Source organism: Brassica rapa, chromosome A08 (assembly GCF_000309985.2).
Source record: "Brassica rapa cultivar Chiifu-401-42 chromosome A08, CAAS_Brap_v3.01, whole genome shotgun sequence".
In the NCBI taxonomy this organism is placed as follows: domain Eukaryota; kingdom Viridiplantae; phylum Streptophyta; class Magnoliopsida; order Brassicales; family Brassicaceae; genus Brassica; species Brassica rapa.
In genome coordinates, this window is record NC_024802.2 from 20303786 (window position 1) to 20330561 (window position 26776).

Consider the following 26776-nt stretch of genomic DNA (forward strand, 5'->3'; position numbering starts at 1 on the left):
TTTTTTTTCTAGGAATTGTAATATTTAAATTTGAAAACAATGTTTTTCAGTGTCGACATTTTTTTAAATATGTTTTTATCATTAATCTTTCATTAATTTTAGTTTGTTTCACGAAAGTGTATTTTTGTGTTTTTTATAAAAAAAATATAAATTTCAAAAAAAATAATTAATTTTATTGAATTACTATTGGTTAAAAGTTATTAGAAATTAAAAATTATAGAAAACGATATATTTATTATTATAATAGTTTAATGTGTTTTGTTAATATGTACGAAAATACTAAAAATATATATTTTTTTTTTTTGGTAAGATAAAAATATATATATATTTTGGAACAGATAGATAGAGTATTAAACTTGATTTAATCATTTGATATAAATACGTAACATGTCTATGTAATCGTCTTTCCACCTAATCTTGGTAAAGTTAGTTGGTCTTTCTTTTCTATAAGATCAATCTACATATTTACCAATTCTGCAGCAAACGTTCTCGAGGCCGTAAGTGATCAAATATGTTAAATAATTTGCATTTTTCACTAAATATATACATAATTTCCAAACTGTATTGAATTTGTTCAGCAATCAGCAGTATTTTTCATATAACTGTTGTGTTTTCTTTTCTGAATCTCTCAACACAATTTCAGTTACATGTGTGTGTGTGTGTTTAATATGCACATGCTAATAATATCAGTTTGGTAACTGGATTTGTTAATGTTTCGTTTTCTTTGGTACGTACGTCTAAATGATTTTGCTAATTTTGTTTTGCCGATTTTGTTAATTATTGGAAGTTTTTCTTTTAAGCAAAGTAAAATTCGAAAAAAGTAATGATTGGTCACATCGACTGGTTAGTCAATCTATTTACCCGTAAATCAAGCTCTGTCGATCCAATAGTTTACATCACCTATTTTCAATCAGCATTTATTCTTTATATGAGCATTTTTTCAAGAACATGTGATTTCATTCATTAGTATGCATTATGCGAAAACCTTGACTAGCGAAAGACACGTAATAGCTAATAATGCAACTCATTTATAATGATTGAATCAAGAAGGAGAAAACACATATACATTAGAGAAAGATAATTTAAATTACGAAATAACGTAGGAAATATAAAGTGCAGTTTTGAGTCTGGCTATTAATATAAGAGAAAAATAGATAGGAATGACCCACAAAAAACGTGGTTACTAGTCTTGATGCTTTTGTAGAATGCAGTTTATCTAATCAAATTAAAATGTTTTATGCGGACCGATCCACCTTTGAATTTGGCATTTTGGTGTTATCCACTGTAAGAGCTACTCATTCTACTCCTGATGGGAACAATTAAAGTCTCATCAGTCACACAAGACCACCTAAAGCGAACAAATTAATGTATAAAATTTCATTACATACATTTCTTCGTAACTGATGTTCTGTCTCAACTCAAATGATCTGAAAGCTAAAACCTTTAAACTAACTCTTAACTACAAACTCAAACAACAGTAGAAAAACTGAATCCGCCGATATTCCTTTCTAACATTTTTAAGAAGCCGATGACGGATCTGTCCCACTCTTAACGGCGGACCAAACCTGACCAATGCCTCTGGTAACGTGAGGCCAGACGGCGTTAATCCCGTTAAGTGCCGCACCAGAAGCTAAACCCAACACGAAAGTCTCAACGTATCCAGGCTTCGTCTCCAGCTTGGCGTCCACGACGGCGAGCCTTCCGTTGACGGCGTCGATTTTCCTCGCGTCGGTTAAAAGCTTGTCCTTGCTGGAGGCGTTGTTCTTGGAGGACGAAACGACGCGGACGAGCGCGTTTTGTAAGTCTTCGACGACTTTAACCGAGGCTTCGGCTGGTTCGAGGCCTCGTTTCTGGTAGTGAGAGATTAGCTCCGTTGCTGTTGGGAGTTTCTTGGGTTTCTGCTTCGCTCCGGTTTGGCTTTGTTCTGATTTGGTTTCCTCCGCCGCGTTCGCGTTCGCTGTCGCCGGTAAGAGAGTAGATAGAAAAAAATTATATCAACTTTGGGTAATATTTCCTTTGTGGACCTTATAAATGGGCCTGGGCCCAAAAATATTGTGAAATAATGTTTCTTAATAAATGATTAACCTGATGCAGTGTGATTATCATACTATGATTTTGCCTAATACAGTATGATTTTGCCTAATACACCCTTTTTCCTTGTGTTTAATGGTTTTAGTTCCCTACATCTTCTGATAAATTGTGATATTGTCTACAATTTAGTGATACCAGGCACTTCTAACTAGTGACATTTACATTCACAACCCAAATTCACACAACAATTACCAAAAAAAAGTTACTCTTCATTTGCATTTTGCAGTAAACATGCTAAACAAATTTAACACCACTTTAGACCACCAAGAGAACAGAACACATTACCATTTTTACAAGAAAAAACAACAACAAAAAAGTCGTCCATGCTTTAAGCATTAGCTATTTACATAACTCCACACCAAGAGGACCATATTACAAACCAAAAGTTAACCACCTAAAGTCGTACTTGTATATACTGAGCCATTAGGCATTAGCTACCATTTACTAACTATCACCCATGATCTAACTTTAGCTCTTACGTGAGCATCCACCACAGTTAGTCCCATGTGCCGCGAAGTAGAGGAATAGCATCCACATCGTCCCCAAAAGTCTTCACAAGATCGCACGAGGACTCATCGCCTTCACCTCCAGACTCCAACTCCACCCCTAACTCTTTCTCTATATCATCAGACGCCGATATCAGTAAAAACTCACACCCTTCATAATTCAAGAAATCTGGCGGGTCGGCTGCTCCAAACCGGGTGTGACCCAAATGGGCCTGAAGATGGGCTGGAAACTGGGCCTTTCTTTTCCTCTTCAGCCCTCTAAACCCTGAACCTCTCCCTCCTTTTCCTTGCTCCGGGTTACGCACTTGGATCAAGAAAGAGCCTTCCGGTTCAATGTTCATCGACTCTTGTGGCTCGTGTTTTTCTGTCGGCGATGGATACTCGAGTTTGTAGACAAGATGTGTATGGTGTTTTCTTGTCGGATAAGGTTTATGTCGGAGAATTCTGTATATTCCTTCTCCGACAGCTCTTGCGGGAGGATTGTGTCTATGACCTCGAGTCTTCGTCTGGTATTCCTCTTCAAAACAAATAAAGTTTTTTTTTTCTTTAAACAATAAACAAATAATTTTTCTAACGTTATCCACCCAAAAACAAATATTTTTTTTAACGTTACCTCCTTTAAGAGCTTCTTTTACATCTTCAACTTTCTTCGTCACCATTTCTACGAACCCCCAGAAAGGTTGAGACTTCTTGCTCGGATCGGGAAGAGTTTTCTTACCCATCACTATGAATCGTAACAGAATCTGTTTCTCGATGTTCACTTTCTACAAAAGAAAAAAAAAATCATCATGAGTAAGAGAATGATCATATCTCGTATACTGTAGTGTTCTTGGTCTTCTACCTCAACACCGTGTCCTCCTTCACCTCCTTTCTTTGAGCTGTTATTCTCGTCTTCGTCACCGGAACCTTCTTTACCAGAGAGAGGGTCTTGTTTCTCCTCAACGGGATTCTCACCGGACTCTGGACGCATGACTATGTATAACCTTTGAACATCGTCCACGCTGTGAGCTTCTTCTTTGTTAACCTTTGGCCTATAAAAGAAGAATATTTCTCCTCTTTCTTGGATCTCAACCTGAGGATCTGGTCTCGTCTTTACTTCTTTACCTTGTCCCATCTTTGTACCTCTCAACTGGGACTCTCAACACGTTAGTTAAATTCACCTTTAGAAACACACTTCTCTTTTTAAACACCAAAACACAGTTTTTGTCTCAAGTGATGACACTTGACATCGTTACTAGGTTCCCACGTCCTTGTTACTGTTTGCACGTGTCGAACGAATCAACATGTGATTCACTGTCTTAACAACAAAAATGACGTGACAACGTTGTATGATCCCACGTCAATTGTCAATCTTAAAATGTTAATTTAATCCAACATTAATATGTGTTGAAAATTCATATTTACTGTATATATATATATACATATTGTTTTTTTTAATTATCAATATATACATTGTTTCTTAATCGAAATTCAATTTTTTTTGTTGGCTCTCCCAAACACCTCTTTTCTTCAAGCTCAAACAAACAACTCTCTTCCTGAATATATACATTGCTCTTGGTTTTCTTCTACTGATATTTTTCTCCTGCAGATCAAAATCTCAATCATGAATATATCATACCAGTGATAACATGATCATGATTTTACTGTTTTAGCGAGAAAACAAGACTTTGCGGTTTTTATAGAAAAATTTGTCTTTGATTTGAAACAAGAAAGTGTCATATTTTTACCAGATTCCTTGTCTGTGCTCAAACCTATGGGTGTGACATTGTAGATCCTTCATTCGATATAGAAGAACCTGCATTCGATATATAAGGAGCACTCCTACCTTCCTGCAACTCCCGACACACAAAAAAAGTAAAAAATAAAATCATAGAGATAATATATATCTAATCTGATTCAATGTCAATACAAACTCTTACCGATGTATAAGAGACTTGGCTAGAATGTGACATGGGTCCATGTCCAGCGTAATACACACTTTCAAGACTCTCTTCACCCATCTCTCTCAGTCTATTAAGCACAGGCATCACTTCTTTACCAAGATCAGGCCTATCTTTTCTTCTCAGCTCAGCACATTGTAACGACAACTTAGCAAGAGACATAGCTTCCTCCAATGGCCAATCCGGTACCGCAGGGTCAAGCATGTCTTTAAGCTTCCCTTCTTCAACCGCTTGCTCCACGTAATAAGCCAAACCCATCGGCTGTTTCGCAGTCAAAAGCTGCAAGAGCATGATCCCTAGCGAATAAACATCAGACTTCACGCCCAACATTCCTGTTTGTTGATACTCAGGGTCGATGTAACAAAACGTGCCCGCAGCTGACGTGGCTCTGCACTGCGTCACGTTCTCTGCTACCGCGGGGACGAGTCTCGCGAGCCCCACGTCGCTGATCTTGCTGACGTAGTTGTGGTCGAGGAGGACGTTTCCTGGTTTCAAGTCTCTGTGGACGATTGGTTCTGGTTTGGTCTGGTGTAGGAAGAGGAGACCTGTGGCGATCTCGGCCGCGATTCTGAAACGCAGTTGCCATGATATGGCGGGAGTGTTTCCGCGTCTGAAGAGGCGGTCGTCTAAGCTTCCTTTGGCCATGTATTCGTAGACGAGGATACCGTATTCTGGACAGGCTCCTAAGAGAAGGACCATGTTTGGATGTCTTATGCAACTTAGTACTTCAACCTATGTATCATAACACACATGGAGTTTCAAACTTTGTCATTCAACAATTTTAAGCATAATAAAAACAAAAACCCTGAACTATTTCTTGTAAGACAAGTAAACTAGATTTTTTTAAAGAGAAATTTTTGAAATAGCACATTTGAAAGTTTATCAAAAAATAACATCCATGATCAAAATTCTCAACTAAATTCAACAAAAAAACACTATGAGTTATTCGAACTCCTAAATCCTAATCACACCTCCACTTTCATTAATACTAAACCGTAAATCAATCAATCCAAGCTCAAATATAAGATACAAATGTATTTTTAACTTTTAATTAATGTTATTTTAGGATTTTTTTATTATATGATAATTTTGCCATAAAACATGATTTAATGTTAATTGAAGGTATATATAAAAAAATATTTTGATGGAGAGATTGCAATGGGGTTAGCTATAAATGCATCTAAAATCATTTCATTTTACCTCTTTGTGAAACTGTGATCTTCCTTGAGCAGCGTCAGGACGCAAAACCTTAACAGCAACACTTGTGTGATCAAGATGACCTCTAAACACAGGACCATACCCTCCTTCTCCAACTTTTCTTGACTCTGCGAAGTTTCCAGTTCCTTCTTCGATTTCTTGAACAGAGTATTTCCTGTACCTGACGATGCTATGTCGTGGGAAAGAGTCGTTTTCTTTCAGTACCTTCATCTCTGCGTTTAGTCTTCTCTTTGCTTCTGCTTCCGCAAGCCTGTGCGCAGCTTCAGCAGCTTCTGTGGCTGTTCTGGCCTTTGCTCTCTCCTTCTCCACCATTGACATTGCTGTCTCCTCTGTCATCTTTAGTTCTTCCATTCTTCTTTCCTCTTCTGACCTCAGCCTTTGCAGCTCTGTCGCCTAAAACAGAATTTAAAGCAGTTTAGATTTTAATTAGATTTGAATCTGTTTAGACTCATTTAAAATTATAGTTGACTTTTTATTTTTATTTATGGTGTAAAAGTATTTTGAATAAAAATATCAGTTTGTTTTAAAATAAAATTTAAAATTTATTTTAAGAATGTTTTCATAATAAATGTTTTAAGTTTAATTTGTTTAAATTGAAAGAAAAAAAATTGGAAAATGAAAATTTGAAAACCTCGTTCCTTGCGGTTAAAGCTTCTCTGCAAGCTGAGCTATACATATCCATGGTTTGCTTTAGCTCTAAACGCAGTCTCCTCATTTGAGCTTCAACATCACCCTGCAAACAAAACAAATGTAACAGAAAACTAAATAAGATCTAAAACGAATAAAACAAATGTGAATATGATTGTAACTTGTATACCAAGCTTTGAGATGAGTAGGAGCAAGAGGTTCTTCCACTCTCTTCAGAAGCAGTAGAAGCGTTATTGAGAAAACCCAAATCCGTAAACTTGATTCCTAACCTATTTGACCCAATACTCTGCTCTGAGCTTGTTGACATTCTTGAGGTTCTTGCCGAGTCTGGTAGATCGTAGGTGAAAGAGGACCGATCTACACTCGGTCTCCCAGAGCTGATATAGGAGATGTCAGAACCTTGTTGTGAAGCATTTATGAATGAGTACTCTGACTCTGAATCTGAGAAGTCCCCCATCAGTTTCATATGTCCTTGTGGTGGTTTCACAAACCCTGATCTACACATGCAAAAATAGAAACAAAGATTTGGAAAAATTGTTAAGTAATTACACATAAAGAAACTTTTACAGTAATCTAACATGACAATCAATACCTTGGACCATCTGAATCAACTGATCTTCTTCCCCTAGAATATGCTGGTGTGGTAGCTGTTGAAAACAAGAAAAAAATGAACAAGTTAAGAGAATGTATGTTGAGTTACTTGAGACGCAAGCAAGATTGAAACCTTCACGTGTTTTGTGTTTGTTCTCAGTGGTTTCGTGATTGTCAAATTCGCTGAGAACTGATGGATGGTAAGGAGCAGGACGAGAGGAGCTACGCAGGGAAGAGATTTTGCTTTTGGCAATGACGTAGACATTGCAGAAGTCTGGAGCTGCCTTTGATACGCTCGTTGGTAAATCAGTTTTGAATCTTCTGTTGATGATCAAAATTTTGAAAAAGAAAACACTAGTTTTGGTTAATCTTCTGCTGCACGCAACAAATAAATTAAAACCCTAATCAATTTATTTACCTCATAAAGCTGTTTCTTGATGGGGCACCAAGTACTAAGTTCTCAATCGCAGAAACTGTAACGTATTCGACAATTGCTTTGACTTTGTCTACATCTTCAAGCACAACGTCCAGACAATTAATCTGCACAACAAATGCAAAAAAAAAAAGCTTCCAAGATCAATTGATCTGTCTAATAATAAGATTTTGATTTCAATTGTTACTATAGTTATTATTGTTTTTAATGATCAGGAGGTTCTAGGTCCGTTAGACCTTTTGTGACCTTGAGAAATTCTATTAGATAATTCAAAATTTTAACCATTAGGTTAACTCGTTATAGGTTACCTCCTTACGGCTGCAAAAACAGTGGAAAGATACAAAGAGATGTTTTGTTTCCTTCTCTATCTGCTGCTTATGAGTTATTCCTTCTTCAATGTCTGCAATGTCCAGACAAACAGAAAAATTACTAAATCACTCGAACTTTTCACAAGAATCATTGATCAGACATGAAGGCTTGAAAGCATTAGTGTGTGAGAATGTTGATAAATTAACCTGAAGAAGATTGAGATTTGGGAACGACATGAATAAGAGCAAGAGTTTGACCACGAGAAGTAAGATTCTCCATTGTCCATTTGAGAGCATTTTGGCTGGTTTTGTCGTTGTCTATTGCAATAGCAACTGAACCACTTCTTGTTCCTTTGGTTGTCGCATCTGTTTTCGGTAGCCACATTGTTGTCTTTCTCCTTCTTCTTCTTTTTTTTTTTCTTTTCGTGCAAGGAAAAAGTAACACAAATGATATATTTTCCTACTTTTGTTTAGTAAATGTTATATTTGGAAGTTTTTTTTCTAAAAAAAAAAAAAATTTAATGGGTTGAGAAAGTTTTCTATTTTCATTGTTTCTTATCTGATGGATAATATTTAGGAAGGGTTATATTTTGGGATGAAAATCTAATTTCAGAGTTAAAACACAAAGCACACAAATTAAGCATTGTTTTTTTCAATAATTATTTGTTTGATTTGAATGTGTGGATACTATAAAGCTTATGGTATAAAATAACATGTACATATCATAAATTACATATTTACCTCTTTTTTTTTCCCTTCATAATTAACATCTATTGTGGTCTTAGTTTTTGTAGATTCTTGAAGATAACTATTTTTGTATTTGTGATGAAGAAGTTATTACATCACAAAACACATTTTCTAACTTAAAAGATCGTTTCAATGTACTACTCCAACAACATTATATAATTAGTTCTTATGTTTTATTTGGTTGTTCTGGAAAATATTTTAGAACAAAAATATTTTTCAAAAAAGAGAAAATAAAATATTTTTTTTCAAAAAAGAGAAAATAAAATATTTTTCAAAAGTCTTTTAGGAAATACTGAAAAGAACCTAAGGACCACTGAGATCACTCATTCAATCTTTTAGACTGTTATAAACTTATAATGCTTTCTTTTATCTGTCTGAAGTTGATATTAGTTTCTCTTTTTGATCAACTTTTTTCCCTCAGAAAATAAAACTTAAGATGATAATATGAATCCATTTCAGTGCACATACAATTGCAAAAAAAGTTCTAATTTTAACCTGAACAATTTCATTTATGCCAGATATAACCCGAACAAATAATCAGTGTTAAATACGATTTTAATTCAATTATAATTTAAAAAAGACTATTCAAAAATTTTAAAACGTGTATAAATCTACACTGATTTTAATATAAGTTAGTCAACTGTTAACAAAATAAAATAATATCGTTTTGATCTAAATTTTTTATAAAAAATATGTTCATTTGAGGATTCAAACTCGTGCTTTGATATTCTTTTTTTTTAATACTCATTATGATATTCATTTAAAAGGACGCACTAACCACTAGATTAAAGTATTTTTTGAATTATTATTAGAAACTATAAATTATATAAACTATACTAAGTCCATAAATTAAAATGTTCGGATTGTATTTAGCATAACTGAAATTGTTGAGTCAGAATTTGACACTTTCACCATAAACTACACTAAGCTCCTCTGTTTAAGTAACTAAATTATAAGAAACCCACGCGCATCCAAAAGGCGTTTAGCGCGTGAAACCGAAATCTCTGGGTTTTTTCGCACAATAAAAAAAAGGTTATAGGGCCAAGAGCGCGTGAGTAGGCCTTCCACCAGCCAATTTCTTCCTGACATAATTTAATACTTTTTGTTCTAATTTTTTTCCTTTGATATATTTCCAAGTCTAAAAAGAAAAATAACTCTTTTGTATAAGAAATTTTGGGCTGAAGTCTATATAATCTTACACACATATCAGAGAGTAAAAACGATTAAATTTTTTTCCCATCGCTAATAGGCTTTGCTTTGTACCTGGCACTTATGGTCACATGGTTTTATTGGTAAATCTAGTAGCTCCGGATTATTTCCAAGCAACTAATAGGCAAGCATTTAGAAATTAGAACTGTTTCGATTTTTCTACGAGTGTCATGCAAACTTTAACATGCAGAATTGTTTTCTGTTTGCTCGACTTTTAACAATTTCTCAATCATAGCAATATCGATTGGGGGTGATGAGTATATATTACTATAAAAATGTAAGCTTTATTTTGACCCAAAAAAAAAAATGTAAGCTTTATTTGTCTTATGGACTGTATCGTACATGTAGTGGGAAGGTGCTTTTTAATGCAAGATTCCTCAACTTTCCTACCATTTTTATCTTTTTATATTTTATGTGAATAGTTTTACTTTAACTAGCAACAACATTTATTGTTCCTCATTTATGTTATTTGGCTTTAAAGCCATGAAGATCAATCATATCCTCTTGAATCCTTTTTTACAAAAAGCTATAGATCTCCTTTTATATTCCAACTTTCCATTACATGAAAACAAACACAATCAACACCACACACACATCATTATCATTTTTTTAATCAAAAAAAGCATAACCAATCTGTTAAAATTACTTCAACGGTTTGGGAAGATAAAGGTTCAACCTTTAATTTTCACACTGTTTTTTTCGAGTAGAACAACTCGTGCAATGGGGGGCTGTGATGAAAGTGACAAATAGCTAAAACTTTTCTCTTTGCATTTATTGAGTCTCTCTTTTGGACCCGATCCCATTCAACTCATCTTCACAGATGTCTCAACCTCTTTCTCCTCTGTCCACTCTTCTTCTCTTTCCTCCTTCCTTGATCACAAGGTTGTTTGTCTCAACCTCATTTTGTTGAGTCATTAACCCCCTCTGGACAGATTCCAGACTTATAAGTTATTGCACCGACACAACGTTGAATAGGTTTTTGATCATACAATGTCTGGAGACTCTCTGCTCGCTTCCAAACAGTATAATTTCATTCCTTTTTCTTCAGTTTCTTTCTCCTCTCTGCTGAGTATTGATTCTTCTTCTTCCTACTCACTGATATGTTTTGCAGAGGAAGTTCTTTGTCCAGATTCTTTCAGACCAAATCAGTTAATCACTCGCAGGTTCAGTTTCCATCCATTAACTTGCTTCTCAAGCTGCCAACTCAATGAACCTTTATATTCCATTCATTGCTTGAAACTCACTTTCTTATGACTGTTTTCTCAGGGTCTTGATTCTCCCAAGAACACCAAGTTTCACCAACTTTACAAGTTCGAACTCGAGCATGATGTGAGTTTCATTCACCTAACCATATAGAGAAGTCTGTAAGAAAATGACTCAGTTCTGTTGTGGTATTAAACAGGTGAAGAGATTAAAAGATCAACTGCAAAAAGAGACTGCACTTCGCACTCTATTGCTGAAAGCTTCTGATCAAAGCCACAAGATTGAGCTGTCTCACACTTCTTCTCTTCCACGTGGTGTATGTTTCCACACCATTTCTTACGTTCCAAGCTTACAACATTTGAACATTATGATTTATGAATGTTTCCTCATTTTCAGGTTCAAGAACTTCTCTCCAGTATAGTAACTATGGAAGCTACAGTCACTATGCTCGAAGAAGAGATCATGTCTCTGCACTTCTTGCTGATTCAAGAACGGAACGAGAGGAAACTCGCCGAATACAGCCTCACACATTCTCTGTCTCCACCTGTATGTTAAACTAAATTCTCCAGTGTTTTCTAATCTCTGTGTGCTGTGATTGGCTCTGACTATGCAATGGTTTTCTCAGAATGCTACAGATTTGGTTAGACTTTCCAAAAAGAAAGAAATATTACGCCGCAAAGATCCTCACAGAAGCAAAGTGCCTAGGTCTTTGCAAAGCTGTGATAACGCTAATGAGCTATCCAAGGAGATGATAAGATGCATGAGAAACATATTTGTATCTCTCGGAGAGACATCTGCTGGTTCCAAATCCTCGCAAGAGATTGTTCCTTTCTCACCTACTCGCAAGAATGCTTCATCATCATCAACATGGTGGTCGCCTTCAGAACACTCGCGGATCTCCAAGTGGGTACAGAGCCCACGGATCGATATCAAGAAGAACTCAGATGTTTTAGCAACAGAGAGCAACGTGTTTGATCCGTATAGAGTCCAGGGAAAGCTGAGCTGGGCTGATATAGGAAGCTACAGATCCGCAACTGAAGTGACTTCCATGTCTGTTGAGGAGAAACGGCTTGGTTATGCTTCAGATGAGTTATGGAGATTCAGGTAACTACTTATTATTAACACAGCTTGTGATCTTGACAAGACTCTTACCTGGTTTCTTCATGACAGACACCTTGTCGAAAGACTTGCCAGAGTCAATCCAACAGAACTAAGCCACAACGAGAAGCTCGCCTTCTGGATCAACATATACAATGCCTTGATCATGCATGTAATACCAACGTCTTCTCAAATTTCTTTTGATCTGCATATACAAATTTACGGTTTTGACTATTGTCTGACACAGGCATACTTGGCTTATGGCGTACCCAAAACCGACTTGAAGCTCTTCTCCTTGATGCAAAAGGTTTTGATCTCCACACACACATACAAAAACACTTCTTGGTTTTGGTTCGGTTAGAGGTTAATGTAAGTATCTATTTCTATCAGGCTGCTTATACAGTTGGTGGGCATTCATACAACGCAGCAACGATCGAATTCATGACTCTGAAGATGAACCCTCCTCTGCATCGACCTCAGATTGTACTAAAACTAAACTCAAACTTCCATAGTTTCTGCAATTTCTTCACTAACCAATCTAAACCTGAGAGTTTCAGGCTCTGCTCCTCTCCATTCTCAAGCTGAAAGTATCAGAAGAACAGAAACAGGCGGGGATAGATACACATGAGCCTCTAGTGTCGTTCGCTCTCAGCTGCGGAATGCACTCATCCCCAGCGGTAACCTTTCCATATCTATCTGGTATCTTTCTTCATAGACATTGCAGTTTTCTCACAGAAGTCACCTACCTGCAGGTGAGGATATACTCAGCGGAGAACGTAGGAGAGGAGCTTGAAGATGCTCAGAAAGATTATATCCAGGCGTCAGTGGGAGTGAGCCCCAGGGGGAAGTTGATTGTATCCAAGATGCTTCACTGTTTTGCTAAGAACTTTGTCGATGACTCCAAGGTTGCTCTGTGGATCTCACGGCACTTGCCTCCTCGCCACGCTGCGTTCGTTGAGCAGTGTATTCACCGGAGACAACGGTGGGGGTTTCTGGATTCATCTAGTAGCAAATGCGGAGTTATTCCTTTTGATTCACGGTTTCGGTATTTGTTCCTTCCGTAATGATGGAAGCACACAATTGTTACTGTTGTTAGGGTTTAGGGTCTATGGCTATTTAGGTGATTCTAATAAACAAATTAATGGATTCAGAACTGCTAAACGAAATAAGAAAGATGAAACACAAATTTTCAATATTGCAGAAGTTTAATAGTAATCATGCATACACATGAATTTGATTCAGACAAATAACTGAATGGTATTGTGTTCTGTTTGAAAGAGTGTTAACAATAAGGGAGAGATAGAAACTAACTTGATCCTAACTAGGCATTGATAGAAGAAACGTCTACTTTCCGAGGGGCTTGGACCACGTTCTTGTTTCCAGGGAATGAGTTGCGGGAGACGTCCACGAGTGCTTTGAAGCTGTAAGGCTCATGCATAGACAGCTCAGAGAGGACTTTACGATTCAGCTGGATGTTCTCCTTCATCAGTCCGTGGATAAAGTTACCGTAGTTCACCTGTTTTCAACCTTTAAATGTTAAGATTCCAACCAAACATCTAAGTTAAATGTTAAGTACAAACCATTAAACAATCAATGGAACCAAGACTAGAAACAGAAGTCATAAAAAAGAGAAATTTAAGAGCACTCTAAACCACAAAACACTATACCCTAAATCAAGCATTCAAATTTACATAACAGAACACTAAAAAAAGAAAAATTTAAGAGCATCATAAACCCTAAATCACTAAACCCTATCTCAAAAATTTCATTTCTACACTAATCGAATTTGGAGGATGCAAAGAGAGAACGTACACCGTGCTGACGAGAGCCGGCGTTGATACGCTCGATCCAGAGACCTCTCATCTCACGCTTCTTGTTGCGCCTGTCTCTGTAAGAGTACTGAAGAGCTTTCTCCACTCTCTCCCTCGCGATTCTTATGCAGTTCTTCGCTCTTCCCCTGAAACCCTTTGCTAGCTTGAAGATCTCCTTCTTGTTCATCTTTCTCCTTTACTTTCTGAACTGTTCTTCCTTTCCTTGCTCCTCTCTCAGTGAGAGTCTCTCACTGTTCACGCCGCCTCTGTTGTTGTTTCCCTTCTGTTTCAATTCCGGGTCGATCGGGTCGGATCAGATCCAAGACAAATCCGATCACAATTAAATAAAGCCCATTACTTGTTTAATGGGCCTCGCTCCATTGTCAGTGTCACCAAACAAAAGACACGTGTTGCCACGTCATGAAGAGACAGTAACACGTGTTACAAGTTAGTTTCACATCCGTTTAATTTTCCGCGGGAAACAGACAAAACAGAAACAAAAAAAAACAGAATTATTATGTTCCCGGAAGAACATTTTCCACAGATTTTAAGTGGGTTTGCTCTGTTTCGTGTAGTCCCGTCAATCATCATCACACAGAAAAGCTTCAAAAAGAAAGACTTTTAAGTGTCGTCAAGTACAAATGGGAGGAGGAGAACCGATGGATCATCATCAACAACGAATCTCCGCCACGAAATCCGACGGTGTGGGACAGGGGAACCTCTACTCTCCTGACCACGCGATCAAAGTCGCTACGAAACTCGACGAAAACGTGGGACAGGGGGATCTGTATTCTCCTGACCACGCGATCAAAATCGCTACGAGCCCTGAGCATAAGCTTAACTCTGAGTGTGAGGAGGAGAAGCAGAGGATGTTGGGGCTGAAGAGTCTCGCGACGGTTAAGGACTAAGTACTAGAGAAGCTAGCGGCGGCTGCGGTTCCGTCGGAGTCGCTGGAGAACGCTAAACAGTTTTTGGAAGGTGTGATCAAGGACTTCGCTGGAGCGGCGCAGGGGATGACTAAAGACGCGTTGCACCGGATTAAAACCCATCTCGCTGTTATTCTTCCCTCTGTCTCTCCTTCCGTCACCGGAAAGGTTAGGCCTTTACAACTTTTTTACTTCACCGGATTTGAGATTTCTGTTTGCTCATCTGAGTTATCTCGTGCTTCTGTGAGAAGATCGTGGACGATGCGGAGAAGGAAGAAGAAGATGAGAGAAAGTCAGAAGCGAGCTCCAACGATGGATCCGCCGGAAAGTTACCTTTCTCAAAGCTTTGACGGATGATCTGAGATGGATACTATGTCATGTTTGCTAATAATGAGTTAAAGATGCACACTTTACATGTTCTAGTGCATAGTTCCATAAGAATTATACTTTACATGATCAAGAATCCGTAACATCTCGTTATAGTGTTGTCCTTGTTAAGCCAAAAAAAGAAACTATTTCAGATTAAGGATATGAAAGTGTTATTAAATACAGTGATTCAAAAATGTTGAAAGATGTATCTGTAGAAATAAGGCGTTTTATAGGTACACAAAGGGACCAAAAAGAACAGAAGAAGAAGAAAGAGGAAGAAAAGTTATTGGTGTGTATATTTATAATCAATGAATAACCAACCAGAGAATAAGTTAGCATCTATGAAGATTCTTCTACTTCAGTGGCACTTCAGCTGAGAACTCTTCAAATCACCCAAGAGCTTGTTCCCCAAGTTATCATCATCACTCCATATGACTTGTGAAGGTTAAATACGAATCCAAGTTAAACCGCTATAAGGTTTGTTTCCTGCTTCTTACTTTGTCTTCACTAGCTGGTGTTATTCACTTCTTCAAGTAGAGCTCAGAGACGCCACCTTCTTCTATCTATCTATTTCCACTTATATACAAAAATTAATCAGCCGAGGTCCCAGCGACTTCTGCAGTTCTCTGCCTCATCATCTCCATGACGGCTACTCTCCGCCGTGAATCTGCTTGCTGCTGTAACCTTCTCAGATATTCCTTTAGGTCTCTGCATAGACAGATTCATAATGATCAATACAAATCACAATGACAACTCATTTAAAAAAAAGCTTTGCCAGAGTTCTAAATATCCAAAAGCCACAGAGCATGTCTCAGATGACTTGTCAATGATCCCACAGAGACATCAATTGCAAAAATGTTAGACAGAGACAAAAGTTAAGGACATTACCCGCATCGAGGTACAGCACAGTTCGATTCCTTGCAGGCCCGTGCGTGGATTTGCAAGAGATACCACATCTTCTTGCACAGAACACAGCCTCCCGAAGCACGTCTCTGGCAACCTAAACCATGCCGGAACAGCGCCTTCACTTTGCGGCAGTTAGGATACTGACAATTCGTCGCACGGCGGCATAGCGTCGCATGCACCAGAAGATCGAGCATTTTCCTGAGCTGCAACACTCGCAACTGCCTAGCTTCTTTGTTCTGAGCGTTTTGGTCAGCTAGCGATGGATGGTTCGTCAGCTTGTGAGGATGATTAATACATCCCTCTTTACGGTAACAAGTGTTGCACACATCGTAGTCAGGGCAAACTTCACAGCGCCAGCCTTGACCAGTTTCGATATCGAGGTGGCATGCGTTACACGTTGAGACAAAGGCAGGAGCCGTTGGATTGTGGAGATGATAAAGCACCATCATGGAAGAATGTTTTGCTCGCCTCAGTGTATCGTACTGATAATGGTTCCCTTGACAAAGACTCAGGAAGGCTTGCCTCGTATCGAAAAATTCGCTTTCTAGTATCTCATCTCTATCCTTGGTGTCTTCAGGAATACCAGTGATCTCAACCTACAAAATAAATTTTTAAAAAACAGCATAGTAATGAAGAAAGGAAAAGAGACAGATCTCAATTCTTTCGTTGGTTGTATGTTAAGCCGTAACGTGTATCACAAGACAAAGTAACTTACAGGATACAGTGTATGTTTATCCTTTTGATTAACAGGATGCCTTTCTCTGTCCTCTCGTTTCTGCTCAGCCTCATAGCACCTGAAAGGTAAAAATCACATGTGTTTACCAATAGTCTCTTCCAAGTTACACAAACCAAGTCACAAATAACAAACACGAGGGAAAGAAAACAAAAATAAATTAGGCAAAAGAGAAAGGACAGTTCTTACCCATCACATAACTGGAAATCTTTGCATTGGCTGCAGACCCAACGATTTCCAGTTACCATCAGTGCACAGCAATGCTTGCAACAATGTTGCAAGTGAACCATGATAAAGTCCTCCTTCATGGGGTGAATGGTCTCACCAAGCTAAAAACATACATACAAAAATAATATTAAGTAAAACACAAAACTATACAAAAGAACCTTAATTACTGAAGCTGATATGATTACTTTTTGCATTAGCAGCAGATCTTTGGACATATTCCCAGACAGATCAGACTGGCCACATGCTTTTAGAGCCCTTTTTGTAATGGGTTTCTTGAGTATTCCTTTCTTATTTCCTTTTCTACCATCATCTTCTTGACCCATTTGGTGTATGATATCCTCTGCTGCACCTGGCCAGTAGTCACCATCGAAATACGGGAGCCTAGCAGCCGTAACCTTAGCTCTACATTCACCAGTTTGCAAGAAAAAATGGTCATATAGGTTTGTAGTTTCCGCTACAATCCCTTCCTTTGCAGCTTTTCGCAACATTGCTAAGTACCTGTACCAGAAGCATAATGGAGTATGTAAATTATTTAATAAAATACGAAAAACGTTGATGAAGAAAAACAAACACGAAGGTAACTGGACTAACCACTCCCGTAGTTTATCAGACTTTGGCGTTTTCTGAATTTCTGGATGGCAATATAAGATGTAGTCCTCACCCTTCAGTGGTGGACAAGCCCATATATAGCAGCTCGTGAAACCACGCAATTTGCAGTATTCCAGGTAACCAATCTGAAAAAAAGCATCAATGAATCCTCCAAACAATGTAAAGACCATACCAATCTTAGTTTTAAAACTAGCACTTACAAGAATTTCTTGGTATACAAAAGTGCGCAGAGCCTCTCCACTAGCAGATTTAATCTCAGGTCTAAAGTACTTCACAGAGTCCAGATACGAGAGATAAACACGGCGCTCATTAGGAGATGAACATTCGGATCCAAACTCTTGGACATACATCCCAAACAAGCATACTTCTACACCTTCGATCTTCTGGAACAATAGAACCACCTGGAAAAATAAAATATGGAGAGTGAAATGTATTATTTGAAAGGATGAAATCTTGAAAATGTGGACGTGAAGCAAATACAATAGGGGTGTGCGTTGATCATTCTTACCTTAGACTTGTATGGAAACTCTGTGGGGAAATTATCCTTCTTAAATATTTCAAGAAATCGAGATTTGACTTCCAGCTTCTTGTCAACAGATAAAACAACTCTAACCACAAGGGATTCAGCAGTTGGAACCTGTCAGTGCCAGTAAAAGAAAAAGCAAAACAATGAGTGACCAACCAGTAACTTCAATCTATTGTTTCCAGTGAAAGGACTCAAAGATGCAACATCACATGAGACCTTGAACATTGTACAAGTTAACTGCCTACCTCATCATAATTGTTTCCTTGAGCCCTGGCTCTCTCAATCCTTTCCTGCTCCAGCCTTTTAAACAAACGCTGCTCTATGTGGTCACTGAGAATCGTTTTTGGCAGGTCTTTCGCTCCAAGAACAGCGTTTTGAAGTAAAGGCTTCCTCTCATTTCGTTCCACCTCTGTTATATAGCAATGTGGGCAGGTGTACTCAGCTTGCCCCCCATCATCCCTCCGCCCATTAAATAGAGCACATATCTGATGCTGCCAGGCCTCGCATTTATCACACTGGACCCACTGCAAAAAAAAAAAACATGGAATACAATAGACTAAGCTCAGAAAAACCTACAGGCACATGACTATACAACTCTACTGAGTCGATTAGTCTTACCGCTTCTTCAGTCTCTTCATCGTTTTTCTTTTTCTCGAGTCTTGCCTTTGGTACTGAAGTCCCTACGGCGAGTATAGTGTCTCCTCGGGATTCATTATAACAGGGAATACAAAAGTAATGACGAGTTTCACCAGCTCCAACAGTATAGTACATTGCGTTTCTTTTGATACGAGCACCGCATGGAGTACAATAAATAGGTGCTGGCTCGAATGTAAGCTTCTCCACCGCACATAACTGGCAGGAATTAGCACTCATCGAATTCTCCATGGCCTGATTCTTTTCTGCTTTGGCTTTACTCTGCAGATAAAATAGAAATTAAATGAAAAGTTATGCATCAGCGATCACATACTTTGAAAGAATAACAATAATAAAATCAATGCAACGAAGAGTAAATAAAAATATAAATCTATGAATGAAACTTATTTTCTCTAAATTTTTGAAGTCAATACACACCTGGCCAACCCACTGACGAAGACCACGGATATGTTCTCTCACTTGTTCGGGAGTGAACAATTCAGTTAAGGCAACACCCATTATCTTTGGTTTTCCAGATTTTGGTGCATATTCAGGAGACTTCACCAAATCTTCTTTATTCGGCTCTTGCTTCATATTTATGTTTTCTTGCTTTGGCGAGACACCAGCCAAATCATGCTGACTTGGTTCACTGGAAGGCCTCGGCTTGTGAACATTTTCAAAAGCTTCAGAAATATCAGAAACTTCTTCTTTCACTTCCAACTTCCCTGACTTCAATGCCACATGTGCATCGCTCTGCCTATGATCCTTTCTTTCAGCATCCTGAGATAGTTCCGTCTCTGTTTGGGAAACAACGGAGCTTTTACAACTTTCAGTCTCAGGGGCCACTGGTTGAAAAGACGGCTCCACCTTCAACCGTTTTGATGAAGGTTGCAAATTATCTAAAGTACCATCACAGCCAAGAGAACCAGAAACCACTCCAGCAGTAGCGCATAGTGAATCATTTGATACTACAGCTCTGTTCACCCCGCTGCTCTCGTTTTCTAAACGAGCCTGAGCACACGCATTAACTTGTCGCTGACGGAAGCTTTTCACAGACATACAGACAGGGCACCGAAGATCCTTGCAGTTTTTATAGTGGCCAATCAGTAACTTTGTCTGAGGACACCGAGGATATAGGCACTGAGGTTCAACACAACTGTTCATGTGACTCCACAGTTTCCGAACAGTAAGGCAATTCTGGTCTGTGCACTTCCCTCCTGGCGGGTTGCAGGTCCGTGCATGAAGTAAAAACAAGAGCCATTTCTGTTGATTTCGGAACTTGGGATCGGTTCTGCGCATCGTTCTAATAGGATTCTGCAGACTATGGGAACTGGATACGGTCGCAGAAGTATGATTCTGACCAACAGCAGACCCTTCGTTCAAATTATTAGGTTGAGCTTCATTCATCCCGGTAATTCCCTGAACGTGCTGTTGACTTGACATACCATTGGAATCTGAACCTATATTCTGCGGGTGCAGCATTTGGTGAACCTGTCGGCTATTTTGAGGATGTGGAGTGCATATATCACTCTGACCTGTAAGATGCTGAGCGTCTGCATAGCAGTCTTCTCCAGAATTCGGATATTGATTCTGGAACTGAGAAAGCTGGAGCCGTTCAGATGGTTGGGAGTGCATAGCTTCACTATTCTTCTCCATTCTAGGTTCATGCTTAACATCCGTATCCATTTCAGAAGCCACCTGAGGTTTTCCCGAACCATCATTGCTTATTAATTTATGTTGCTGCACCGTCTGCTGGAGAAATTTCTGCTGCTGCTGTTGAATCTGATGCTGTTGCTGAAATTGGACAGGCTGTTGCCGAAATTGTTGCTGTTGATGTGACTGCAGATAATGTAAGGAAAGAAAAAAAGATTGAAAGTACGAATACTAAAAGTGATAAATGTTTAAGTGGAGTGCATTGTTGCATGCAAATTAAATCAACTGGTTGCTCACCTGAGAAGAGTTAGCTCTGGACACAGACTGGGAACTTGCTGCATTGATATTCTGAGCATTTGTCATCATCCCATTTCCAGATCCAAGGGTGTCAGGATTTTGTGTTCTATAACCTTCCCCTGAAATATGAAATAACATGCTTTAAATATTCTGACTAGTAAGGACTAGCCATTCACAATCGCCAAACCACAAGGAAGGACAAATGGTACTCTGCTTTCCTGACAGGGGGAAGTTATCAATGGACTGCTGTAAATTTGTTAAAGAATTACCTTTGTCTACACTTCTTTCCTTCACTCCAGCACCACCATTTACAGAGTTAGTGGCCACACCAGCTGCATTTGGTTGCATCCCAGGTCTACGGCCAGTAGTCATTTGGTTGGACAAGATGTGACTATTTTGACCACCAGTTACCTCCCTTTGCTGCTGCTGCTGATGAGACTGAGGTACCACTGTGGGCTCAGCAGAAAATCCACCACTGTTGCTATTAGTACCACTGTTAACGAACCCAGGCGTAGGAATCATCTGGGGAGTACTTCTTTGAGAACCCATGGATGTCATATTCCCTCCAGAACCAAGAGAAAAGTTTCTCGATGAATGTTGGTATCCATTAGACATATTACCTGCAAACAAGTTGCTACTGTGTCAGAGACACATGAGATGAAAATTTCCAGGAGAAGTGTATGTACGATCGCTTTAATGGAAAAAAACCTCCAGCAGGTCGAACGTTTTCAGTATTCACAGCTGTACTTGTGCTGTTGTTGTTGTTTCCAGCTACTGTAGCATTAGCAGAGGGTCTAACCATCAAACTAGAATTACCCCCAGCGTGTGATAATCCTGGAGTAGGTATCATCGTTCCAACCGAAGAAGGATTAGCATGTCGCTGACTGTGGTTATTCAGGTGTCTGTTTTTTATTAGGCTTGTAATCCGAGACTCAAGAGTTGACCGGTTCAAGTAATCCTCCTGTAGTATAAATTGCAAAGCGTCACAAAAAGAACAAGGACATGAGTCAATAAGCTAGAGCCAGATGCAACATGTCAGAAAGCATCAGCCAATCTTGTTGGAATTCCCCAATAAACCAAACAATAAGCTAGAAACTACCTTTGAGATAGCCATCTTATACAGCCCCTCCTCTAAGCGTCTAGCAACGTCCATATACTTTGACTTTGATGCAGCATCAGCCGGAGATGGTTGCCGTTGCTGTAAAACTTTAAATCTGGAAAACCAAGGAGACTCAGTTAAAGACACAGTCCGCCATAAAAAAAAAAGACTTAAGGAACAGAAACACTATAATGCACCCGAGACAGTCATCAGTTCGATCATTCCCATCCCACATTACGATAAAAGTACTCAAACCCATTATAAGAAAAACACTATAGCCGGAAGACACAAACGGTGTAGATGGAAAGTTGAAGGCTTACACAAGGACTTGCATGTACTGCCTTAGTTTTAAAACATCATGGTCCATTGGACCAACGGTGCTACGTGAAGGCCCTACGCTACCACCACCAGCACCAGCTAAGTTCTGCATTTGAGAGTTCCCGTTATTCCCTTGGTTTGGAGACTGCCCAGAACGTTGTTGTCCCGACATGTGTGCCTGAACATTCATCTTATTTTCTTCGCCTTGTCCTAATTCTTCTTGCAACTAACTAGCTCCTGCTATTAATGATTTCTTCAGATGATCTCACTACAGCAGCTCTAAACACAAAACACACCTAGCAAAACAATCTCATTATTTCATGGCATGATCAATACACTTGAACTACAATCATAGACTGTGATGATCAAAGCAACCAAATAAATAAATAAATAAATAAACCTAAAAATCAAACCTTGAACACAAAAGAAGCAAACTTGTCACTCACAAGGTCACAAAGACAAAACTTGATTAGAACAAAGCAATGGAGTCTGTGAAGAGCCGATGTCGACAAATTAGAATCAAGCAAGCAAAGTAGAGAAAAGCCCAGAAAGAGACTCTAAAATTAGAGGCCAAGTTATAACGAATTATCGACAATTTTTTTTTCAGAAATCGATTTTTTCGGGGTCGGAGTTCTTCGAATTGGGATTTTTTGGAAGCTCGCTCGATTTTGGGGATTTTGTAATTTTTGTTTTAGGGATTTCAATTTGATTTAGTAAACAAATTCACATAAAATAAGACTTACCTTATGTTTCTTTTTAAAGTCCAAATCCATGCATATTGTTAAGGAACCAAGGTCGAAAGATCGAACGGACAAGAACAAGTGTCGGAGAATGGGTTAAGTTCCTGTCCGTTCGATCGGGTATTGTGATTTACGAACTTACCCTTGTAGTTTTACAGCTATTTAGTTTCTGTTCTTGTACCGAAGTAGTGAGAGTAACAAAACCATTCAAATTTAATAATCATATCCCACGGTCAAACAAGAGAACAAATCAAAACCCGGTTTATCATTGGTATGTATATACAAGCAGCATTCAATATAGTCACAGTGCAGTAACTTATATGATGATCTTATTGCTTGTAACAGAAGTAATAAAAAAACTCCGGATCATGTTCAGCTGTAGAGGCTCATGGACTTCAGACTCTCTGCGATCTCTGTCTCCAACTCATCTTCGCTCTCAGGAACCTTTACTCCCACCTGCTGAGACCAAAAACATATGAAAAGTCACAAAGTTCAGAATGTTGTCTCTTAGTATCATGAGCGGTTATTGTATAGGTCTATGATGTACCATTGGAGAAACTTCAGGAGCGAGTGTAGTCATTGTTCCAGGCGGAGATGAATTAGCATTTTGCTGATTATTCATTATTCTGCGTGTCATTAAGGTTGCCAAGCGAGAAACAAGGGTCGACTGGTTAAGGTAGTCATCCTGTAGATATTGAAGTTATAAAGTGTTAAAAACGAAAGAAAGATCATGATTCAGTAAGCTTGAGATTAGAGACACCATATATGTCTATAAGCCTATCTTGTCTCAGTCAATCAAAATATCGATCAAGTAAAGTTTTTGAGAATACCCTTGTGTTTGCCATTTGAAAAAGACCCTCCTCTAAGTGCCTAGCAATATCTAAGAAGTTAGAATCTAATGCATCATTGGATGGACCTGGACGGCGCTTATGTAACTCGTTGAAGCTGGAAAGAGCGAAAGTTTAGTTAGAAACCGTATAAGTCAACAAGTAAAATACCCAGAGGGAGACAACTAGTCAAAGATTAAACACCAAAGGAATCCTAGAAAGTAACATATTCAGGAGCAGAAACACCAATATAATAAGAAACTGAGCAGATATGCAGCCAGGAATACAGATTCAAGACATAATAAACTGACAGAGAGTTAATGCAAGAAGAGCCAGAGAAGCTGAAAAATTGGAAGGCTTACACAAGGGTTCGCATGTACTGTCGGAGTTCCAAAACATCATGGTCCATGGGACCAGAGGTGTTAGGAGAAGGCCCTAAACCAACACTAGCACAAGCAGAGGACGTAACCATCGAACTAGGATTACCCCCAGCGTGTGATAATCCTGTAGTCGTAGGTGCCATCGTTCCAACCATAGAAGAATTAGTATGTCCCTGATTGGAGTTTTTCAACTGTCTGCCTTTTATCAAGCGTCCAAGTCGAGAGTCAAGGGTTGACTCGTTCAAGTAATCCTCCTGTAGTATAAGTTGTAAAGCATCACAAAATGAACGAAAGAGCCAGATGCAACAACCAGTACTCTTGTTTTGGAATTCACCAGCAAACCAAATCATAAATTCAACTACGAAACAAAACATTTTTTTTCCTTGTAAACACACACAGAAATATTTCGAGATACCTTTGAGATAGCCGTCTTAAACAGCCCCTCCTCTAAGCGTCTAGCAACTTCCATATACTTTGCCTTTGATGCAGCATCATCCGGAGGTAATGGTTGTTTTTTCTGTAAAACGTTGAAGCTGGAAGAACAAGGAGGCTCAGTTAAATATAAGCAAATATAAGATGAACGAAACATAGGCATACTATAGCAGGAAGACACAAACAGTGCAGCTGAAAAGTTGAAAGCTTACACAAGGATTTGCATGTACTGTCGAAGTCTTAGGATATTATGGTCGATGCCGGGACCAACGGTGCTACGAGAAGGCCCTTCGTCACCACCAGCACCAGCTACGTTGTGCATTTGAGAGTTTCCGTTATTCTGCGGCACTGCCCCTTGGTGTTGTCCCGACATGTGAGCCTGAACATTCATGTTTCCGTTATCATACTTTATCTCAATACAGTTGAAACTAGAATCATACAAATATGATCATCAAGAGGAGCAATAAGAAAGCAAATCAAATAAATAAATAAATAACCTAAAGCAAATCACAAGGTGGATTATAATGATCAAATATATATCCTAAACGCAGTGTAACAGAGAGCAATCAAGTCGTTGAAGAGACGATGTCGCACGTGTGAAACTCACACAAATTAGACGGCGAAGATATAATGAATTATCAACAAATTTTCAGAGATCAGAGACCTTTTCGTGCTCGGAGTTCTTCGAATTGGGGATTTTTCGGGAGCTCTGAAACAGAAAAGTCAGTGAGATAGAGCTCAACTTGGAGGAGAAGTTTAATTGTATTGTTTGATTGAATCTTTCAGAATAAGCCAAAAGCGTATATATATAAACTGTTTGTGAACCGGTTTGGTTCTAATAAACTGAAATTCATAAATAAAATCTCTGAACCGGAATGAACCATAATTCCTGTCACAAGATCGCTAGATTTTGGAGAATTTTTAATCTCGATTTTGCGATTAGTAAACAAAAATATGTTAAATAACATTTACCTTATCTTTATTACAAGTCTGAATTCATACATATATATTACTGAATAAAATATCAGTAAATATTTGTTATTCGTTTCAATTTGAACCAAAAAATTCGGATAGTAACTTTACGAAACAAATCAAATACCAATATGCAATATTTGTGAAAATGAAATAAATAACAAATACTAATATTTTTAAGAATGGATAACCGATTCGATCCGTTATATACATATATATACATATATTTAAAAAAATTTACATATAAATATTATATTTTATAGAATTTATTCAAAAAATATATTATATTTTATATAAGTTTTACAATAATTTATTTATTAAAGTAGTTTATAAGATTTTAAAAGCAAACAATTTTAAATTTTGTAGTAAAATATTATTATTTCTAATATTTTGTTATTTTTATTTATTTATTAGTTTTTATTTTATTAGTACAAATCAAATCGAATATCCAGTTAAAAAATAAAAATTTTGGATATTCAAAATACCGAATATATGGATGACTATGAATCGAATTGGTGCAGGTAATTGGTTATTCGAATAAAACGAATGGATCGCAAATACTTCGAAAAATCTGGATATACGGTGTGTGCATATATTTGTTATTTATCTGATATAATTTACGAATTTTCACCCTTGTAGTTTTGCTTTGTTTATTTTTACAGCTATCAACTTATTTTTCTGTTCTAATTACATAATCATATACCAAGCTCAAACCGGAAACGTATCGAAACCCGTTTTACCGTTGGTACGTACAGTCTTCACAAGCAGCAGGAGTACAGTAGCAGTGCGAATTCCGAAGCATGTGTAACATAAATGCTTATCTTGTAACACAAGTAATGAAAAACCTACGGATCATATTCAGCTGTAGAGGCTCATGGACTTCAGATTCTCTGCGATCTCTGTCTCCAACTCATCTCCCCTCTCAAGAACCTTCTCTCTCACCTGCTGCGACCAACAAATTGAAACATCATCAAGTTCAGAATGTCGTCTTTTAATTTAAATAAATTAAATATCAGGAGAAGTTATCATCTAGGTCTCTGATGTACGTACCATCGTGGTCTCAGCAAAAACTTCAGGAGCGAGTGTAGTCATTGTTCCAGGCGAAGAGGAATTAGCATTTTGCTGAATCTGACCGTAGTTATTCAAATTTTTTTTGGCCCTTATTAAGCTAGCCAAGCGAGAAGTAAGGGTCGACGGGTTTAGGTAATCCTCCTGTAGATTTTGTAGTTATGAAGTGTCAAAAACGAAAGATCTTTTAAAGTGAGGACATGAGACACCATATGTTTATAAGCTTCAGCCTATCTTGTTTTGGCATTCCTAAGTAA

At 38.2% G+C, this 26776-nt stretch overlaps 8 protein-coding genes across 10 annotated transcripts; 2 read left to right on the forward strand and 6 right to left on the reverse strand.

Annotated features, from left to right (window-relative positions):
* Positions 1 to 1334: 1334 nt before the first annotated feature.
* On the reverse strand, positions 1335 to 1985 carry LOC103836282 (the record flags this gene model as incomplete). The annotated part of the gene is made up of 1 exon (XM_009112525.3): positions 1335 to 1985. A coding segment is annotated over one exon (468 nt), but the record flags the coding sequence as incomplete, so codon positions are not given.
* A 374-nt stretch (positions 1986 to 2359) lies between these two features.
* On the reverse strand, positions 2360 to 3759 carry LOC103835986. Its single transcript, XM_009112193.3, has 3 exons — positions 3439 to 3759; positions 3211 to 3361; positions 2360 to 3114 (listed from the first exon to the last, which is right to left on the reverse strand). Exons 1-3 carry the CDS (start codon positions 3709 to 3711, stop codon positions 2588 to 2590), a joined length of 951 nt encoding a protein of 316 aa, XP_009110441.1. The 5' UTR covers positions 3712 to 3759; the 3' UTR covers positions 2360 to 2587.
* Positions 3760 to 4007: 248 nt separating this feature from the next.
* LOC103835987 (U-box domain-containing protein 35) lies at positions 4008 to 9024 on the reverse strand. The gene is made up of 11 exons (XM_009112194.3): positions 7943 to 9024; positions 7736 to 7827; positions 7413 to 7534; positions 7128 to 7315; positions 6996 to 7050; positions 6573 to 6900; positions 6387 to 6488; positions 5738 to 6148; positions 4517 to 5269; positions 4325 to 4426; positions 4008 to 4179 (listed from the first exon to the last, which is right to left on the reverse strand). The coding sequence occupies exons 1-10, from the start codon at positions 8118 to 8120 to the stop codon at positions 4349 to 4351; spliced, it is 2307 nt and encodes a 768-aa protein (XP_009110442.1). The 5' UTR covers positions 8121 to 9024; the 3' UTR covers positions 4008 to 4179; positions 4325 to 4348.
* Positions 9025 to 10444: 1420 nt separating this feature from the next.
* Positions 10445 to 13178, forward strand: LOC103835989. Its single transcript, XM_009112196.3, has 11 exons — positions 10445 to 10713; positions 10803 to 10854; positions 10958 to 11020; positions 11094 to 11210; positions 11291 to 11440; positions 11520 to 11998; positions 12065 to 12164; positions 12240 to 12299; positions 12383 to 12475; positions 12550 to 12669; positions 12745 to 13178. The coding sequence occupies exons 1-11, from the start codon at positions 10682 to 10684 to the stop codon at positions 13054 to 13056; spliced, it is 1578 nt and encodes a 525-aa protein (XP_009110444.1). The 5' UTR covers positions 10445 to 10681; the 3' UTR covers positions 13057 to 13178.
* On the reverse strand, positions 13159 to 14080 carry LOC103835988 (50S ribosomal protein L20). The gene is made up of 2 exons (XM_009112195.3): positions 13805 to 14080; positions 13159 to 13508 (listed from the first exon to the last, which is right to left on the reverse strand). Exons 1-2 carry the CDS (start codon positions 13988 to 13990, stop codon positions 13314 to 13316), a joined length of 381 nt encoding a protein of 126 aa, XP_009110443.2. The 5' UTR covers positions 13991 to 14080; the 3' UTR covers positions 13159 to 13313.
* A 145-nt stretch (positions 14081 to 14225) lies between these two features.
* LOC103835990 lies at positions 14226 to 15222 on the forward strand. Its single transcript, XM_009112197.3, is given in 2 exon segments — positions 14226 to 14897; positions 14981 to 15222. Coding segments are annotated over 2 exon segments (552 nt in total). The 5' UTR covers positions 14226 to 14444; the 3' UTR covers positions 15080 to 15222.
* Positions 15223 to 15251: 29 nt separating this feature from the next.
* On the reverse strand, positions 15252 to 24885 carry LOC103835992 (histone acetyltransferase HAC12). Of its 3 annotated transcripts, none has more exons than XM_033276807.1 (17): positions 24786 to 24885; positions 22103 to 22232; positions 21783 to 21897; positions 21392 to 21644; positions 20953 to 21303; positions 20684 to 20802; positions 19172 to 20572; positions 18719 to 19015; positions 18346 to 18624; positions 18083 to 18211; positions 17775 to 17975; positions 17557 to 17699; positions 17151 to 17463; positions 16927 to 17066; positions 16720 to 16798; positions 15987 to 16600; positions 15252 to 15806 (listed from the first exon to the last, which is right to left on the reverse strand). In XM_033276807.1, the coding sequence occupies exons 1-17, from the start codon at positions 24868 to 24870 to the stop codon at positions 15689 to 15691; spliced, it is 4767 nt and encodes a 1588-aa protein (XP_033132698.1). In that variant the 5' UTR covers positions 24871 to 24885; the 3' UTR covers positions 15252 to 15688. The 3 variants fall into 3 exon arrangements, with proteins under 3 accessions (XP_033132698.1, XP_033132696.1, XP_033132697.1); XM_033276805.1 differs by lacking the exon at positions 24786 to 24885 and adding an exon at positions 22514 to 22804 and having other exon boundaries at positions 22103 to 22396; XM_033276806.1 differs by lacking the exon at positions 24786 to 24885 and adding an exon at positions 22547 to 22803 and having other exon boundaries at positions 22103 to 22396.
* Positions 23083 to 23803, reverse strand: LOC103835991 (histone acetyltransferase HAC1). The gene is made up of 3 exons (XM_033276830.1): positions 23671 to 23803; positions 23388 to 23525; positions 23083 to 23299 (listed from the first exon to the last, which is right to left on the reverse strand). Exons 1-3 carry the CDS (start codon positions 23683 to 23685, stop codon positions 23213 to 23215), a joined length of 240 nt encoding a protein of 79 aa, XP_033132721.1. The 5' UTR covers positions 23686 to 23803; the 3' UTR covers positions 23083 to 23212.
* Positions 24886 to 26776: the final 1891 nt, after the last annotated feature.

Excerpts from the sequence above, each read along its gene's own strand:
- LOC103835986 (XM_009112193.3), bottom strand. The coding sequence starts at position 3,711 with ATGGGACAAGGTAAAGAAGTAAAGACGAGACCAGATCCTCAGGTTGAG. Across the intron at positions 3,362-3,438 it reads AAGGAGGACACGGTGTTGAG|AAAGTGAACATCGAGAAACA; the intron begins GTAGAAGACCAA and ends TTTCTTTTGTAG. Across the intron at positions 3,115-3,210 it reads AAAAGAAGCTCTTAAAGGAG|AGGAATACCAGACGAAGACT; the intron begins GTAACGTTAAAA and ends TTTGTTTTGAAG.
- LOC103835988 (XM_009112195.3), bottom strand. The coding sequence starts at position 13,990 with ATGAACAAGAAGGAGATCTTCAAGCTAGCAAAGGGTTTCAGGGGAAGA. Across the intron at positions 13,509-13,804 it reads CCGGCTCTCGTCAGCACGGT|GTGAACTACGGTAACTTTAT; the intron begins GTACGTTCTCTC and ends GGTTGAAAACAG.
- LOC103835991 (XM_033276830.1), bottom strand. Across the intron at positions 23,300-23,387 it reads CTCCTGAAGTTTCTCCAATG|CAGGTGGGAGTAAAGGTTCC; the intron begins GTACATCATAGA and ends TTTTGGTCTCAG.
- LOC103835992 (XM_033276807.1), bottom strand. The coding sequence starts at position 24,870 with ATGAATGTTCAGGCTCACATGTCGGGACAACACCAAGGGGCAGTGCCG. Across the intron at positions 20,803-20,952 it reads GGAAAGAAGTGTAGACAAAG|GGGAAGGTTATAGAACACAA; the intron begins GTAATTCTTTAA and ends TTCATATTTCAG. Across the intron at positions 20,573-20,683 it reads CCAGAGCTAACTCTTCTCAG|TCACATCAACAGCAACAATT; the intron begins GTGAGCAACCAG and ends CATTATCTGCAG.
- LOC103835987 (XM_009112194.3), bottom strand. The coding sequence starts at position 8,120 with ATGTGGCTACCGAAAACAGATGCGACAACCAAAGGAACAAGAAGTGGT. Across the intron at positions 7,051-7,127 it reads CAAACACAAAACACGTGAAG|CTACCACACCAGCATATTCT; the intron begins GTTTCAATCTTG and ends TGTTTTCAACAG. Across the intron at positions 5,270-5,737 it reads GATCACAGTTTCACAAAGAG|GTTGAAGTACTAAGTTGCAT; the intron begins GTAAAATGAAAT and ends TATGATACATAG.
- LOC103835989 (XM_009112196.3), top strand. The coding sequence starts at position 10,682 with ATGTCTGGAGACTCTCTGCTCGCTTCCAAACA. Across the intron at positions 11,441-11,519 it reads CACATTCTCTGTCTCCACCT|AATGCTACAGATTTGGTTAG; the intron begins GTATGTTAAACT and ends TGGTTTTCTCAG. Across the intron at positions 12,476-12,549 it reads CTCTGCATCGACCTCAGATT|GCTCTGCTCCTCTCCATTCT; the intron begins GTACTAAAACTA and ends TGAGAGTTTCAG.